Here is a 16,413-nt window from a genome sequence, read left to right on the forward strand (position 1 = left end):
TTAGATATCTTACGATATCTAAAATGTTACTTTCCTCAATCTCTTTTTAAAACCATATTTCCACAGGGAAACAAAGTTGTCCCCAATTTCATAATTTTGACATACAGATGAAAATTTAAGCATGGGGTTCCAAAAATGACCATAAAATCAGCATTGAAAGTCCAAAACATAGATATAAATCTCTGTTTCCTAAGAGGTACTCCAACTATCTTAATTTGTCTGTGGAAAAGTTACTCCTCCCTCTACGTTCCCCATCCTGATCTTTTTCATCCTAGTCTACCTTTCCCTAATTACAGTAGGGCAAATACTGGCTACACTTTCTCCCATCTCCAGTGTCTGATTAATCCAAAAGACCACTTAAGTCCACATCCCCTTGCCCTTGCCCTTGTCACCTCAAAGTGAGCTTCCCAAAGGCAGAACTTGCCATGCTGCCCAACCAACTCCAAGACTCTCTGCTCCAATAAAATAAAATGAAGAGCTGACCCAATTTCTTCAAAAGTTTCATCACTACAGCGGTCCATCTCTAACTATATTGCCAAGTTTCCTGAAAGCCTTCTTTACAGAGTTCTTTTAATGAGTTGCACTCTCTGATCTGAATGTATAAGCTTTCTTTCACACTTTGTATTCACTCATTCATTAATGAATAAAGATAAATATCTATAGAATACAACTCTGTGTCAGATAATAAAACCTTGTAGGGTCTTAAGTAGTGTGTAGATGTGTGCCTGTGCTCAGGAAGTTGAGCTCCTGTGCTGGCATACATCATCCTCTTTTTCAGACTCCAGCATTTTTATCTCATCTTCCTCTCAGCGTATACACAAATTGCACCAATGGCTCCCACTTCTAAACATCAGGGCTTCTGAGCATGGCTTCCAAGTATGTCTTTGTGGTAGGGTTCATGTCAGACATTTTTTTTCTTGGACTTTTTTTTTCTAGTTTACATTCCCAATAGACTCTCAACTGTTTACAATAAAGAGCAGAGATCTTTTTTATTCATATATCCTATAATACCCAGGACATAGCCAGATCTCAAATCAAGTTGAAGAGGCTTGACTCGAAATTTAGGCATCATGCAGAAAATGAACTGCCTAACGAGGTGTGCAGGCAGGTTACCAAGTGCATTTACATTCCCTATTAAGTGTTTATACATTCTTTCTGCTTACATTTCTGTTTTCTTATCAATTTTAATGTATCCTTCCATAGCACATCTGGCTTACTTTTGATTTTAAATGTTTTAAAAGACTCTAGCCTTAAAGATTACAATGTTTTCATAAATATACATGAAATTTATCTTTTAAAACTCCTTAATGTATGTGTAGCTGATGACTTAAGCCTTAGCTTTGCATCTGTTCTCTCTTTATACAGAAATGACTCTGTATACAGAGTGGGTTTTTTCCCCATTGAATTGCATGCTAATGTATTATAGCCTGAGGAAGTAACATATAATACACTCTCCTATTCCTAACACTATGGTATTTCTATGCAGGATTATTTTTCAATGGTCTGGAGATACATTGCTCCCAAGGCAATCCAGTGTAATGTTTATATATTGACTTATTCTGGAGGAATGGATTATAGGGTAGGGTTTACAAAGATCTCTTTCCATCTTTCCTTGACTGGAAAAACTACAGCAACTCCTTCATCTTTTTTTGATAGAAGCAACTCATGACTCCTGCATTGTATTTTTTTAATAGCAATAGAAACTAAAATCATGTGATTACTCATAATGGCATGAAAAAGAGTTGGTCTAAATTTGTAAGGTGGATGTTCCTAGTAAAAGTTGGGCAATTTGATCAGCAAGATTCTAACCAGAAAATGAAACCATATTGTGAGACTCGAAGTACATTTATTTAAACTATATTGGCTAACTGCCAACAACCATGATCCTAGAAAAAGGAGAAAATAATGATACTTTCAGAGGCAAAAGTGGTTCCTATGTGGACATTGATTTCAGTCTATCCACAAAGGCTTAACAAACATTAGACTATACTTGGACTTGGTTATACAAAATGACATTTTAGACACAAAAAAGAGGTAACAGTTTTTAAAATGCATGCGTATCAAACTGTGTTCTAACATAATTTCAGGTATAATTGTTTAAGACAAGTAAATTTAGTGTACCTTTTCCATCTCTACCTTGCTTGAACTTTTCTCAGCATCATTACTGAATCTGAAAAATAAATCAAATCAAACTATTGTATAATTCTGTTCACATGTAATTTGAAAAAAAAACGATCAAAATATCAATATTCTTTACCCTGGAACTTGTTTTGTTTTCTCTTTCCTTTCATTTGTTTCTTGTCCAATGACAGTTTCTGCAAAACATTAAATGAATGAAAACAATCTAAGTATGAAAGTTATTATTGGGTGGACAAAGATGGATGCATTACTAAAAATTAAAAAAGCAATTTCACCTATTATCAACCTAAAATTCATTTTAACACAGTATTTTATAGACACAAATATCCCTAACATGTTTTTCATCGCCTCAGAGCAACTCATCTGAGCCACAAATAACCACAGAGAGATTAGTTATTGTATCCAAATGGAATGTGGAAATTAAAGGGTCCCATGATGAAGCAAGAAATCATTTCAGGGTAAAGAAGAGTAACTTGGAGAGTAATTCGTAAAGATATGAAAGAGTAGTCCATCAAACTGGCTAGGGAGCATGAAAGCCATTTTTCCTTCCTCCCCTTCCCCAGAGACTATGAATTCGATTTTAAATTTAAGGTTAGCACTGTTATATTAGTCCTTTGCATAGCTACTGAGGATTTTGGAAAGATGAGAGTTCAATGTGCATCATGCATGTATAGAGAGTTCATTCAAAATATATCTCAGAATTCTTGAGTTTGTGCTTATTGCCCAAATAATTAGACCCCACGGTGGCCAGATCAACACATGATACCATCAACTTCCAGTCCATGGGTGGCAGATTCATTGAAATAAGTCATCTGCGTGGCTTCAACCTCTGCTTCAGCACTGATGATCTGCTGTGCCACAGCCTCCACAATCGGCATCACCATGGCAGCAGTAGAGGTGTTGCTAAGCCACATAGATAAGAAGGCAGTACTGCTCATGAACCCCAACGTCAGCCTGAAATGAGAGAGCTTTTAGTGTGGAGCTGCGTGTGCTAGCTTTGGTTTACAAACTATCTTATTTGTGAGTTGGGAATCCATTTTTTCCCTAAATGATCGAAAGTTAAGTTTCTGTCCAGATGGTGAACTCTGTGTACAATCAGAGCCAAACAGAAATCAAAGTAGCTCATGTAAGAGTGGAGTTCTTAAGGGACTTGTCTCCTAGAGAACCATAAGAATTTTCACTCAAAAAACACACGCCATTAAATTGACACCAAACTGCAAGTTGGCATATGGTTTGCAATATTAACAGTTTGTAATATTAGCCTAAAATTGGATTGCTCTTGGCAGATGAATACCTCATTTCAGATACAAGTAAAATCAAGGTGCAAATAGTGACACTCACTAGACACTGTGCTGGAAATGAACTCTACACCCCCACATGGGAGAAAATGAGGGAAGAGGTGACATTGTTCAAAAAGAAATGTACTCATTACCTGATTTATATAACTGTAACTGTTACCCTTCTGCATATCACCTTTGCAATAGCAATTTAAAAAATATTAATAAAAATCAAGGGTGCAAGCAACTTTCAAATAGAGTTGCTTGTTTTGTAGTTGATATAATGCTGTTAATATGGGTGTCAAGAAGACAAAAAGGCTGGGAAGGTGGCTCAGTGGTAGAGCACTTGCCTTGCATGCATGAGGCCTTGGGTTCGATTCCTCAGCACCACATAAGCAAAAAGAATAAAGGCCGGAAGTGGCGCTGTGGCTCAAGTGGAAGAGCGCTAGCCTTGAGCTGAAGAGCTGAGGGACAGTGCCCAGGCCCAGAGTTCAGGCCCCACGACTGGACCCCCAAAAAAGAAGACAAGAGAACAAGGAAAGAGATTAATATTTATAAGTCTTTGTACTCCACCACACTTGGGGTTCAATACAGAGTAGGTGGAGAAAATGGTTACAAACTCTTGCTAAAATGAAGTTTCAGAATTGTCTATAGATCCTATCATTTATGCTTTCTTAAATCTGACATTTCTTCCTGTTGTCAAACATTGGATTTATTACATTGTCTTTTCTCACAAATAATTTGTTCTTAAAAGTAACATACCCTAAGACTTTTTAGGATATTAAACCATGTCTATAAACTTTCAAAAATCACACTTGGGAAAAAGGTACAATCTCTTTTGAGTAGGAGGCTCTAGAAAATCATTCAGAAACACTTCTTTCCTACAGTTCATTTCTGAAATTCTCTGGCTCTCTTTTAAAAATAGATTTACAAGAACAATTCCACACTGTATTTCAGACTTGGATATGGTGAATATTTTCTATGTGTGAAACCAAGTAAAAGAAACCTTTGCAGACATCTGTGAAAGAGAAAAGATTCTTAACAAACAGAAACTCAAAAGCACTTTTAACTGATGGAAGCTAAAAGATCTGAAATCTTCATATTCAGAAGATTGGAATCAGATACAGGTTTCTCATTGGTGATAATGTCACTAGTGGCATTTTGTACACGGTCCATTGTCTTCTCCTTTGGGTAAGAAAAACATTTTTTTCTCTAGAACCCAAGAAACATGAGATACCATATTACTTAAAGAATAAAGCACCTTAAATGCATATATGTTATAAAACTTGTAAGTAATGTTTTTCAAATTAGGTTTGTATGTCATATATATGATGCATTTGCATATGTATTCTACATGTGTAAATATATGTAGTTTACATATGTAAAGCACTCACTTACAGGTATATACACAAGCATACAGTTGGTATTTACCAAAACAATTTGCTGAATACATGATAAACACAAATATGCCTATAGCCTAGAAGGAATTACACAACCAAAGTCAATAAGATTTTCTTATTTTTCGAAGAAAGATGAGAAGGAAAGAACCTCCTAAGGCTTTAAAGCAAGTATCATTATGCAAATGATTATGACACTGGAGCTTTTCCTTAGTTTGCATTCATGTTCTTAACAAGAGGTGGAATAAAACCAAACTAGGCAATTAATTTAATGAGAGAAAAAGGAAAAAAAATCAGTCAAGTGAGTAATTTCACGTATAGATGAAAGTTCCTAATTGATTGTTTCACTTTGCAACAATTGATTTAAAAAGAAAAACGTTCACCTTGTAATGTTTCTGCACACATTTGTATTTTGTCAGTAATGTCTTTGTCTTTGGCTCATAACATGCTCCCTGTTGATAAAGGATGCTCTTGAACAAGCTTTGAATGTGTAATCAGCCAAATAAACAAGATAGGAATGAAATCTACTCTGAAGTCTATCAATCTTGCCTGTTGAAGTTCAAGGCTTCTCTCATCTTTGACTCCAATGGTGCATTAAGGGTGAGAGAGTTTTGTGCACTTATTCCAATTTCCCTGTAATTAGACCTGCAGTGAAAGGAGAGTTGTTTTTTGTTTCTTCCTACAACTCAAGCATACTTTATATCACTTTCATATTTACAGAAGAAAAAGTCACGAACTACACTGTTATACAAGCAATTCCCTGAATGTTCATTAATTATTTGAATGTTTGCCCTGCCCGAAAAGGTCTGTTCAGAAAGTAGACTGGATGTAGTAAACATAGCACTTACCATACTGGATTCACCCCCACCATCATCACCATCCTCAGAGCAATCCTTTTGTGCAAATTCCATTTTTCTATCGATGTTGCTAAACAGATGACTCCAATTAGCAGCAGGTGAAAATCTTTGAAATATGCAGATGCCACCTGAAATTCCAATTAAACCCATAACCAAGAATACTGGTGTGGGGAAAAGAAAGATACTATTGTATAAGAAAGACATTATTAGGCTGCTCTTAACTTTAACCTCGACTATATATCTTTCTATTGTATTGAGAGACAGAAAAGTAGATGTGTTTGAATGCATATTTAAATATGTTCTATATTCTTACTCATGGTCTTATTAAGAAAAAAGTAAATGAGGGCTGATGATGCACCCCTATAATCCCACATCAAGAGGCTGAGGCAGGAGGATGATGAATCTGAGGAGTGTTGGGCTATCTCAAAGAAATGAAAGAAAAAAGAAAAAATAGGAGGAGGGAAAGACAAAATACAGGAAATTAAATCAATGAGATTTGAAGTCTTCTTGCAAGATAAATGTACTTTTTGTTTCTGTAACCAAATAGGATTTCATCAAAAAACAGAATTCTGCAGTAAGAGCTCCTGGGTTCTTTCATAGCTGTATGATTTATCCATTGATCAATCTTTGTACAAATCAAACAAGAAGCTGCAATCATTAAGTGCTACACCACATCAAGTGTGAATTAAATGTTTCTTAAAAAGTATATTGTGAGCGAGGGAAGGGGTAACATTGTCCAAAAACAAATGGACTCTACCTGACTTACGCGAACATAACCCCTCTGGACACAACCTTTATAATAATAATAAAAAGTTTTAAAGTACATTGCTAGTCAAAATGCATGTGCTATAGAAACCAGTTTTTATGTATTTATTGAATTTGTTTCATTGAATATAGTGATCAAACTTCCAGTCTTCACAATAACTGACTTGTCAGCACCTTTGGCAGGTATGGCCTCTGCATCTTTCTTTGAGGCATTTGGTTCACAAGGTTTCCGGTGCTCCTGAGTTCCCTCCTCCCTATGCCTTATTTATCCAGAGCTCTGTTCTTTGTTCTCTCTGCTTGTCTGTCTTTACTTTCTCTTTTAGCGATCTAAGGTCATAGAGCTTGGACTGCCATCTCTGTGCTTGTAACTGGCAGATCTATCTCCTGATCAGCTGCCTGGCATGAACTCTTGACTCTGGAGAGCTACACCCACCACTACTCAACATCTTCACTTAGATGAACAAGGGCCATTTCAGATTAACATGTCTAGCATTGAGCTCTAGGTGTCTACATTTCTTCTACAATAGATCTGTGCTGCTACTCATCTTTCCCATTTCACATGAAATTTTTTTTCCATTGAGCAGGTCAAAAATCTAAGAAGCATCCTTAAATCTCTTCTTTCTAAAATCCAAACAAGAAAGTTGATTGGTTCAACATTTATCAGTAATATATTCAGTATCTCTTTATACCTGGTCTGAATTATTATCTGATTTTTAAAACATCCCTTGAGCTATCTACAAATTCAACGCAATACCTATCAAAATTCCAACCTCATTCTTCAAGGAAATAGAAGAGGCAATCCAAAAATTCATATGGAACAATAAAAGACCCCGAATAGCAAAAACGCTCCTGAATGGAAAGAACACTGCTGGAGGAATATCAATACCAAACTTCAAACTCTACTATAAAGCCATAGTAATCAAAACAGCTTGGTATTGGCATAAGAACAGACCTCAGGACCAATGGAATAGAATTGAAAACCCAGAAATGAACCTACAGACCTATAGCCATCTAATCTTCGATAAGGGAGCTAAAACAATAGAATGGAAGAAAGACAACCTCTTCAGTAAATGGTGCTGGCAAAATTGGTTAACTACATGTAGAAAACTTAAGCTAGATCCTTATATATCACCCTGCACCAGAATCAACTCCAAATGGATCAAAGACCTTGAACTCAAAGCAGACACTCTGAAAACATTACAGGATGGAATAGGAGAAACCCTAGGTCTCCTTGGCTCAGGCCGAAATTTTCTGAATAGAGACCCGGAAACACAACAAATCAAAGAAAGGCTGGACAAATGGGATTGCATAAAGTTGCAGAGCTTCTGCAGGGCAAATGACATAGCTAGCAAGATCAATAGAAAGCCCACAGATTGGGAGAAGATCTTTACTAGCCATACAGCGGACAAGGGTCTCATATCTAAAATATACTTGGAACTCAAAAAATTAAACCCCCCAACAACAAATCCTCAAAGAAACAACTGCCCAATAAATAAGTGGGCTAAAGACTTGAAGAGAAACTTCTCTGAAGAAGAAAGAAGGATCGCCAATAGACACATGAAGAAATGTTCACCATCCCTAGCCATAAAAGAAATGCAAATCAAAACAACATTGAGATATCACCTCACTCCAGTTAGAATGGCAAAAATCAAGAACTCTAACAACAACAGATGCTGGAGGGGATGTGGACAGAAAGGAACCTTACTTCATTGTTGGTGGGAATGTAAACTTGTTCAACCACTTTGGAAAGCAGTATGGAGGTTCCTCAAAAGACTTCACATAGAGCTCCCCTATGACCCAGCAATCCCACTTTTGGGCATTTATCCTAATGTTTACAAACAAGACCACACTAAAGCTACCAGCACAACTATGTTTATTGCAGCATTATTTACCATAGCTAAGATATGGAACCAACCCAGATGCCCCTCAGTAGATGAATGGATCAAGAAAATGTGGTATATATACACAATGGAATTCTATGCCTCCATCAGAAAGAATGCCATTTCCCCATTTGTTAGGAAATGGAAAGGCTTGGAAAAAATTATATTAAGTGAAGTAAGCCAGGCCCAAAGAAACGTAGGTCCCATGGTTTCCCTTATTTGTAATATCTAGTATATGTATGAGTCAAGCGGAAAAGGTCAGATAATGTGATGTCAGGAAAATGAACCCTTAGATGTGTATTTTAATGTTTTTTTCTTTCATGCATGTGTTTCTAACACATTTATAAGATTATCTCTTTGTTGCTTTGTATGTCCTTCCCCCACAGTATAATCCCTGCTTTCACTATATTTGATGTCAGTATAACTTGAGGAGATGGGGAAAAACCAGTTGTTTAAGGATACAGGTGGACCTGTTGCAACAATGAGAAGTACAAGTTGTCATGTCCAAAACGAGCTTTACAACGTTGGTGCGGGGACGGGGGGGGGGGGGGGGGGGAAGGGGGGGAAGGGGGGGAAGGAGAAGGATTGGGATTAGAGGGGGAGGGGGGAGGCTGGGAAGGGATGTGAAGGGTAAACAAAGGAGGAAGCTGCAATGCTTGGTAAGAAATGTACGCATTATCCTGCCTATGTAACTGTAACTCCTCTGTACAGTATGTTCACAAATAAAATTAAATTAAATTAAAAAAAAATAAATAAAACATCCCTTGCATTGTATGGCTTTTTCATGTTCCACTTTGGTATGATTAAAAAATAGCTTTAAATGATATAATAAGATTAATTAAATAATTAGATTAAGTACCGAATTTTAAGTATAGGCCTTTCTGCCTACACCGCTGAGACTTTTCTTGGTGCTTTGTATTTTGGATCAGTTATTTGTAAGCTCAAGGTCAGTTACCCTGTCTGGAAAGAGGACCACAAGACTGAAAAGAGTTGTCCTCATTAAAAGTCCTAAGTGCTTTTTCTTCCTGGAAATTTTAGCTAATCAAATCTATTTTTTCAATCATACAAATTTAAAATAAAATTAGGATGATATTCTAGGGATGATAAATCCTCTGCAAGATTTGGATGCTTCTGGAGTGATCTAGTCATTAGATCTAGTTCTAGAAATAATAGCAATACTATACAGCATATATAACTAGACCTGATATTTAATAACTCACTTAATTCCTAAATATTCTTGACAAACTAGTTTTAGTTCTGGGAAGAGAAAAGCTTGATGGTGGTAATAGAGTTGAAGATAGAACATTTGAGAGTAGAAATCAAGTTCTGTAACTCATAAAGAATGGGGTAGGAACCATACTAATTTAAAAAAATTCAAGCAACACTGGCACGCACAACTGTTGATACTAAATGCAGGCACCATGCCTTTTGGCTCAAGAAACTCGAGTTTTGGATTTTTTTTTATTGTGAAAATACCGTACAGAGGGGTTACAATTACATGAGCAAGGTAATGAGTGCATTTCAATATTCCAACCTCATTCTTCAAAGAAATAGAAGAGGAAATCCAAAAATTCATATGGAACAATAAAAGACCCCAAATAGCAAAAACAATACTTAACAGAAAGAACAGTGCTGGAGGAATATCAATACCAAATTTCAAACTCTACTACAAAGCCAAAGTAATCAAAACAACTTGGTACTGGCACAAGAACAGACCTCAGGACCAATGGAATTAAAAAACCCAGAAATGAACCCACACACCTACAGCCATCTAATCTTGGATAAGGGAGCTAAAAAAATAGAATGGAAGAAAGACAGCCTCTTCAGTAAATGGTGCTGGCAAAATTGGTTAATCACTTGTAGAAAACTAAAGGTAGATCCTAATATATCTCCCTGCACCAGAATCAACTTCAAATGGATCAAAGACCTCAGAGTCAAAGCAGACACTCTGAAAACATTACAGGATGGAATAGGAATAGAGAAACCCTAGGTCTCCTTGGCACAGGCCAAAATTTTCTTAATAGAGACCCAGAAACACAACAAATCAAAGAAAGGTTGGACAAATGGGATTGCATGAAATTGCAGAGCTTCTGAATGCCAAAAGACATAGCTAGCAAGATCAATAGAAAGCCCAGGGATTGGGAGAAGATCTTCACTAACCATACAATGGACAAGGGTCTCATATCTAAAATATACTTGGAACTCAAAAATTAAATCCCCCAACAACAAAGCTTCCAAGAAACAACTGCCCAATAAATAAGTGGGCTAAAGACTTAAAGAGAAACTTCTCTGAAGAGGAAAGAAGGACGGCCAATAGACACATGCAAAAATGCTTAACCTCCCAAGCCATAAAAGAAATGCAAATGAAAACAACATTGAGATACCACCTCACCCCAGTTAGAATGGCTATAATCAAGAACTCTAATAACAACAGATGCTGGAGGGGATGTGGACAGAAGGGAACCTTACTGCATTGTTGGTGGGAGTGTAAACTTGTTCAACCACTTTGGAAAGCAGTATGGAGGTTCCTCAAAAGACTCTACATAGAGTTCCCCTATGACCCAGCAATCCCACTTTTGGGCATTTACCCGAATGATCACAAACAAGACCGTATTAAAGCTATCAGCACAACTATGTTTATTGCAGCATTATTTACCATAGATTTTTGGATTTTTTAGCAGTAGAACTTCAGAAAGGAATACTGGGATACAGCTTTATCTGTGTAATCTTCCAAAGCAATGATAATTAGAAAGAAAATAAGGTAACTCATATAAGCTCATACAAAATAAATGAAATACATCAAGAGTAGGAGTAAGTTAGTGTAAAAAGAGACATACTGGAAGAAAAATACAAGAGAGATACAGAGAGAATCAGGAGTTTAAAAAAGAAAAAAGATGTGGGCTCCAAAATGAGGAAGAACAATGGGAACAACTTTTCTCTTAGGAAGAACTGTAATCAAGGGATAATTCAAAAGGCAATCTCTACCCACACGAAAGACAAATAAGCCTCATGAGAACAGTGGTGGAGAAGGCAAGAAGATGGAATCCCAAAGGTGATAAATTACACTGACTGAGAACTTGACATCTTCCCTGAGAATGTTTTAGCTGTGGTTTAGGCAGGTTTTGTTTTCTGGATGGCTGGAGACTGCATGGAGGTAGATATTCTTGTTTCAGCGCATTTCATGCTTTTAATGGGAAATTGAATCCATTTTCTTCAGATGGGTAGCCTTAGATTGTATAAAGGTAAAAAGAAAGAAAGAAAAAAAAATACCAGCACTCAGCGTGAATAAACTCCTCTCAGTGAGAACCAAATAGAAATACACATGAAACTTAATTTGGCTTTAGCTTTTGAAATGCCAGGTTTCTGGAAAAGAAAACAGGGAACTTTTCCTTCATTAAAAAACAAAAGAAATTGCTTTTTCAATACTGTGAGATCAAATTCTGATGAACAGAGAAAGCTTTGGCAGAATGTGAACACGTTGGCCCTTTTGTGCAAGGAAGGAAGCACAGAACAGGCATTTCTTCTACAGATAGGGAAGATTCAGACAGTGACAAAGGATTTCAGAGGAAACCTTTAGCAAAAGGATTATGGTTCTTTTTCTCCCAGGAAACCACCACACAAAATAAAGAATGTACCAATGAGGGCCTTACTTACTTTTGTAGAAGGCATGATCCCAAACAGGGGAAACAACAGGCCTGGAAGTAGAGCTGTGATTGACAGAGGCAAAGCTTCTGTGATCCACAATATGGCGACCACAAAAAGGACGTAGGCACATTCTGCTTCCTAGAAAGGATGAAGGCAAACGCAAGGTAAACAAATGGGAAGCAGAAAGGATCATCTAAGTCATCACCACATTTGCTGAGCAGAGTCAAGTCACAGAGAGAAAGAAGCAGCTCTCATGTCTTCTCATAACTAACAGCTCGAGGGGATCTGAGGGCCCCGAAATCTTAATAAATGTGATGAAAACTAAAGAAGGGGCAAAGTCACTTGTTAAGTTTCACATTTGCCTTGACATGAATACCCTACAGTCAACTTTTCTGTGCTTGTATTAGTCTATATATGATGGTTTGGCTCAGTCAAGCTTGACCTTTCATACACTCTCAGTACTGAAGCGTGGTAGTAATAGTGAAGTTCTTAACTTCTAGGAGTCAGACCCCCATCTGCCTTCTAATTACATTTTTTGGTGCCTGCTTGGTTGAGACTCATGCACGCCTACCTTCTAAGTAAATGGGTGGATGAACCAAAGGGAAAGTTTTTACTGTGCTTTATCAAAGAGGAAGAATGTGAGGTAGCTTAAACCCAGCTTTTAAGTCACATGGACTAGGGAGTAAAACAACAACAACAATTTCTTGTTTTTTGAAAATCCACAGCTGAGATACTGAGGAGACACAGAGTCATTACACACAAGAATGGGACTCTTAATAGAATCTGTTGCTGTTTAGTATTGGACCCTAGATTTACTATTTGGAACGCTAGTAAGGAGGGAAAATTTATCTTGCTTTTTGACTTAGAAAATTTTGCTATGAAACCTAGAATATCTCCAGTGATCCCCATACATTCACCTCTGTCCTATGACTTGTTTTGCTTCCACACTGCTGGAATTGTGAGTTGCATATGAAAATTTACACAAAACTGCAATTTGGGTTTGTTGGGGTATTGATTCAAAGCTTATACAATTTCTCAATCTGTGACCCTTTGATTCATCTTCTTCAGCCTGAGCGTTCTGGTCTTGGTGTTGACTTCCCAACATCTTTATGCCTTTACAGGATTTCTAAAAAGATCCTTAATAAACCAGATGTGCCATTACTTCATTGTGTTATATTTTCAAAGGAAAAAGAATAAAGGTGTTTTGATGTGGACATTTTGTTTGTTTGTTTTACAGAAACTGCCTCTCTGGTCTTGACAGACAATAAAACAACAAAACAAAGCTGGGCTATGACTCAGGCTTTCTAGTGTTCTACAGCCAGTTTGTGAATACTAGTTTGCTTTAAAATGTCAGCAGAGGAGGCTATGCATTTTCTTGTAATGAGAACCCATGGATAACTCAAAATTTCTTCCTTACAACTTTGTTTTCTGATACTTGCAAGAAACTAGGCTTTAACGACAAAATGGGTCCTGTTATTATCTTGTTTCCTAGTCAGAATAAACCAGTCTCCTGGTAGTCCGACTTTTTACTCCATCATTTTCTAACTCAAATCTGCCTCTCTATCTCTAGTCAACTTTTTTAGGCAAGTCCATTTTAAAACCAGATAGATAATGTCTCAAGAACCCATTTTTATTATTTCATTCTCTTGCACAAAGCCAAAGTCTTGGGCTAATCCTCTTATTAATTCTCTAGCACACCACCCATCTACAGTGGTCTGTGAAATATTAGAAAAATAAAGACACTAATGGACTAGCTAATTGTGGTCACCAGGCAGTGCCCTTGCCATAGAGACTGAAATTTCTTGCCAGCAAGGGACTTCTTCAGCTATATAGTCCTAACCTGCTCACGTGAGAGAGACAGTTTTGATGGCACAGTAACAGTGTCCTTTAGGTTCATCCATGTCATCACAAGTGGAGGATTTTATTCCTTTTTAAAATGGCTGAATAGTATTCTGCTGTATATAGATAACATATTTTCTTTACCCATACATTTACTGAAGATACACATAGGCTTATTCTATTTAGACACTTGGCTATTGTAAATATTGCTATCATAAATACAAAAAGAAGATATGTCTTCCACATATAAATTTCATTTCGTTTGGACATATATACCCAGTAATGAGATTGTTGGAACATATTGTAGTTCTAGTTTTAATATTCTGTGTAACTGTCATAGCTTTTTCTATGGTGGCTGCATCGATTTGCTTTCCCACTAGCGGAGCACAAGGGTTCCTTCTCCTCCGTGTCCTCTCTAGCACTTGTTACTTTTGTTTTGGTTGTAATAGCGTTCTAACATCTGTAAAGTTATATCTCATGGTGATTTTAACTTGCATTTCCCTGATGACCACTGATATTGAACATTTTTGGTAGAACTTTTAGTTACTTGAATGTCTTCTTTTATGAAATGTCTAGGTCATTTGCCCACTTCATAATTTTTATCTGTTTGCTTGCTATTGCCTTATTTGGTTTCTTAATAGATTTTGGGTATTAATCTATTATCAGATTGCAAGTATTGTCTCCCATTATCTAGGTTCCCAACTTCCTTTCTCTATTAATTGCTTTGTTTGTTGTTCAGAAGTTTTTTAGTCTGATGTTCTCACACTTGTTTATTTTGGCTTTGTTTCCTGTGCTTTTCAACTTTTGTTCAAAAATCCTTGCCCATTCTAATGTTTTGAAGTATTCCCTCTATGTTTTCTTCTAGGGGTTTCCTAGTTTCAGGTCTTAGTTTTAACTGTCTAATCTAATCCACTTTGAGTTGACTTGCAGGTACAATGTGAGACAGGAAATTAATTTCATTCTTTTCTATGTGGATATCCAGTTTTCCCAGCACCACTTATTAAAGAGAATGTCCTTTCCCCATTGTGTGTTTCAGTGCCTGTCTGTCATGAAAATGAATTGATGGTAAATGCAGAATTTATTTCTGAGTCCTGTTCAAATAATTGATCCATCCATCTGTTTTATGCTGGTACCATGCTGTTTTGGTTAATAAAGGTTTGCACTGTGTTTTGAAGATAGATATGATAATGTCTTCAGCTTTGTTCTTTTGGCTCATGGTTACTTTGGCTACTTGGGGCCTCTTCCGTGGGTACATACGAATTCTTTGAATATTTTTTAAAGAGTCAGGCGACTATCTATCCATTTTCTCAAGACAGTGATGCTTTATACCTGTTAAACAGATGCCCCTTCTGAATGGCAACTTCTTTCATTCTAAGAGTTCTCTCTTTTTGGTTAGTAGATCATACACATATCCTTTTGGTAAGTCCAAAGCAGAAAACCCTTCTTCCTCCAATTCCTCTTCTCTATTGAGCCATCCCAAGTGGGCAGGAAAGAATTCTTTCCACTCAATACTCAGTAAGCTTTCAGTAACAGGTTAGTCCAGACACAATTGCAAATATTTTCTTGGAAGAATATGAAATTAAAATACATGAAATTATTATTTGCTTTTAAATCAAAGACCTATGGAGTTTTTTTGCTAAGATTAAAATTATAAAAGATACAAAAAAATGACCATTTTCTTCTTTTTGGTTGTTTTTTATGCTTTCCCATTGCCATTCACATTACCTCATCTAGCAGCTTCTAGTAGTCTCTGTCAGCTCTTAATTTTCAGTGCAGATTGAGTTTTATCTTGCTACCTAGGTTGCCTTCTAGCCAGGTCAGCCCAACAGCTGTCATCCCCAGCTGACTGGGGATACTGAGGTGAGGTGGTTCCTTGTTCGGATAGTGTTAGCTTCCTGTGAGCTGCTTTCTGTCTTTCACATCTTCAAGCAAACAATTCTCCAATCTTTAGATCATGATATTGAATGGGAGCTGACCCCACAATCATTGGTGGAGACTATGAACCACAAATTCTCTCATTCTTATCTGTGTGTTCTTTCTATTATTAGGTTTGGTCATATGTCTCGAGCCCTCATTCAAACTACATCCTGGCTATTAGATTCCTTAGCCTAACAACCTCTTTATTTTTTATTTCTTCCTTCTTCCTTTTTGCTCCCTACATGCCTGGCACTGGGGTCAAGAAACTGTCACACCAGTGTGTTAAAGTCTTTACATGCTTCACAGAAGAGCCCTGGCTTTTCTTTCCAATAATGGAGTTGGTACTAAAATATTTACCTGTAGAGGTCAATTCTCATACCTGACGCTCACCATTAGATCACTGTCATAGTTTGTCTTCAACTCCTCAACTAAGTGCGCCTGAGCACGTGCTGAAGAGGTAGAAAAGACAGACACTCTGACGAGGAGGCAATTCAGATGATGATTTTTTTCCCTCTCATCAAGTTCTGATTGTCAAGTTCCCTTGGGATAGGCGGCCAATAATATTTAAAAATCATCTTGGCTTTCTTTTAAATTATAGCTTCAGGTAAAATTGAAATATAAATTCTGTATTAGCGTTTTCATCCCCCACCCCTTTTTTAAGGACACCACTGACTGATCTTAGCGAGTAATTTGGCTG

General features: G+C 37.0%; 1 protein-coding gene across 1 annotated transcript in view; it reads right to left on the minus strand.

Moving 5' to 3' along the window:
• The window catches only part of Slc13a1 (solute carrier family 13 member 1), a 67,967-nt gene that overhangs the window by 42,389 nt on the left and 9,165 nt on the right, over positions 1 to 16,413 (minus strand). Inside the window, exons 2-6 of the mRNA XM_042695891.1 lie at positions 11,970 to 12,098; positions 5,662 to 5,798; positions 2,906 to 3,093; positions 2,258 to 2,315; positions 2,122 to 2,170 (exon numbers count right to left, since the gene is read on the minus strand). Of these exons, the coding sequence (XP_042551825.1) occupies positions 2,122 to 2,170; positions 2,258 to 2,315; positions 2,906 to 3,093; positions 5,662 to 5,798; positions 11,970 to 12,098 (561 nt within the window). The remainder of the gene's footprint in view (positions 1 to 2,121; positions 2,171 to 2,257; positions 2,316 to 2,905; positions 3,094 to 5,661; positions 5,799 to 11,969; positions 12,099 to 16,413) is intronic.

The sequence above is a fragment of the Dipodomys spectabilis genome, unplaced genomic scaffold (assembly GCF_019054845.1).
Source record: "Dipodomys spectabilis isolate Male_0828 unplaced genomic scaffold, ASM1905484v1 ptg000197l, whole genome shotgun sequence".
Taxonomy (NCBI): Eukaryota; Metazoa; Chordata; class Mammalia; order Rodentia; family Heteromyidae; genus Dipodomys; species Dipodomys spectabilis.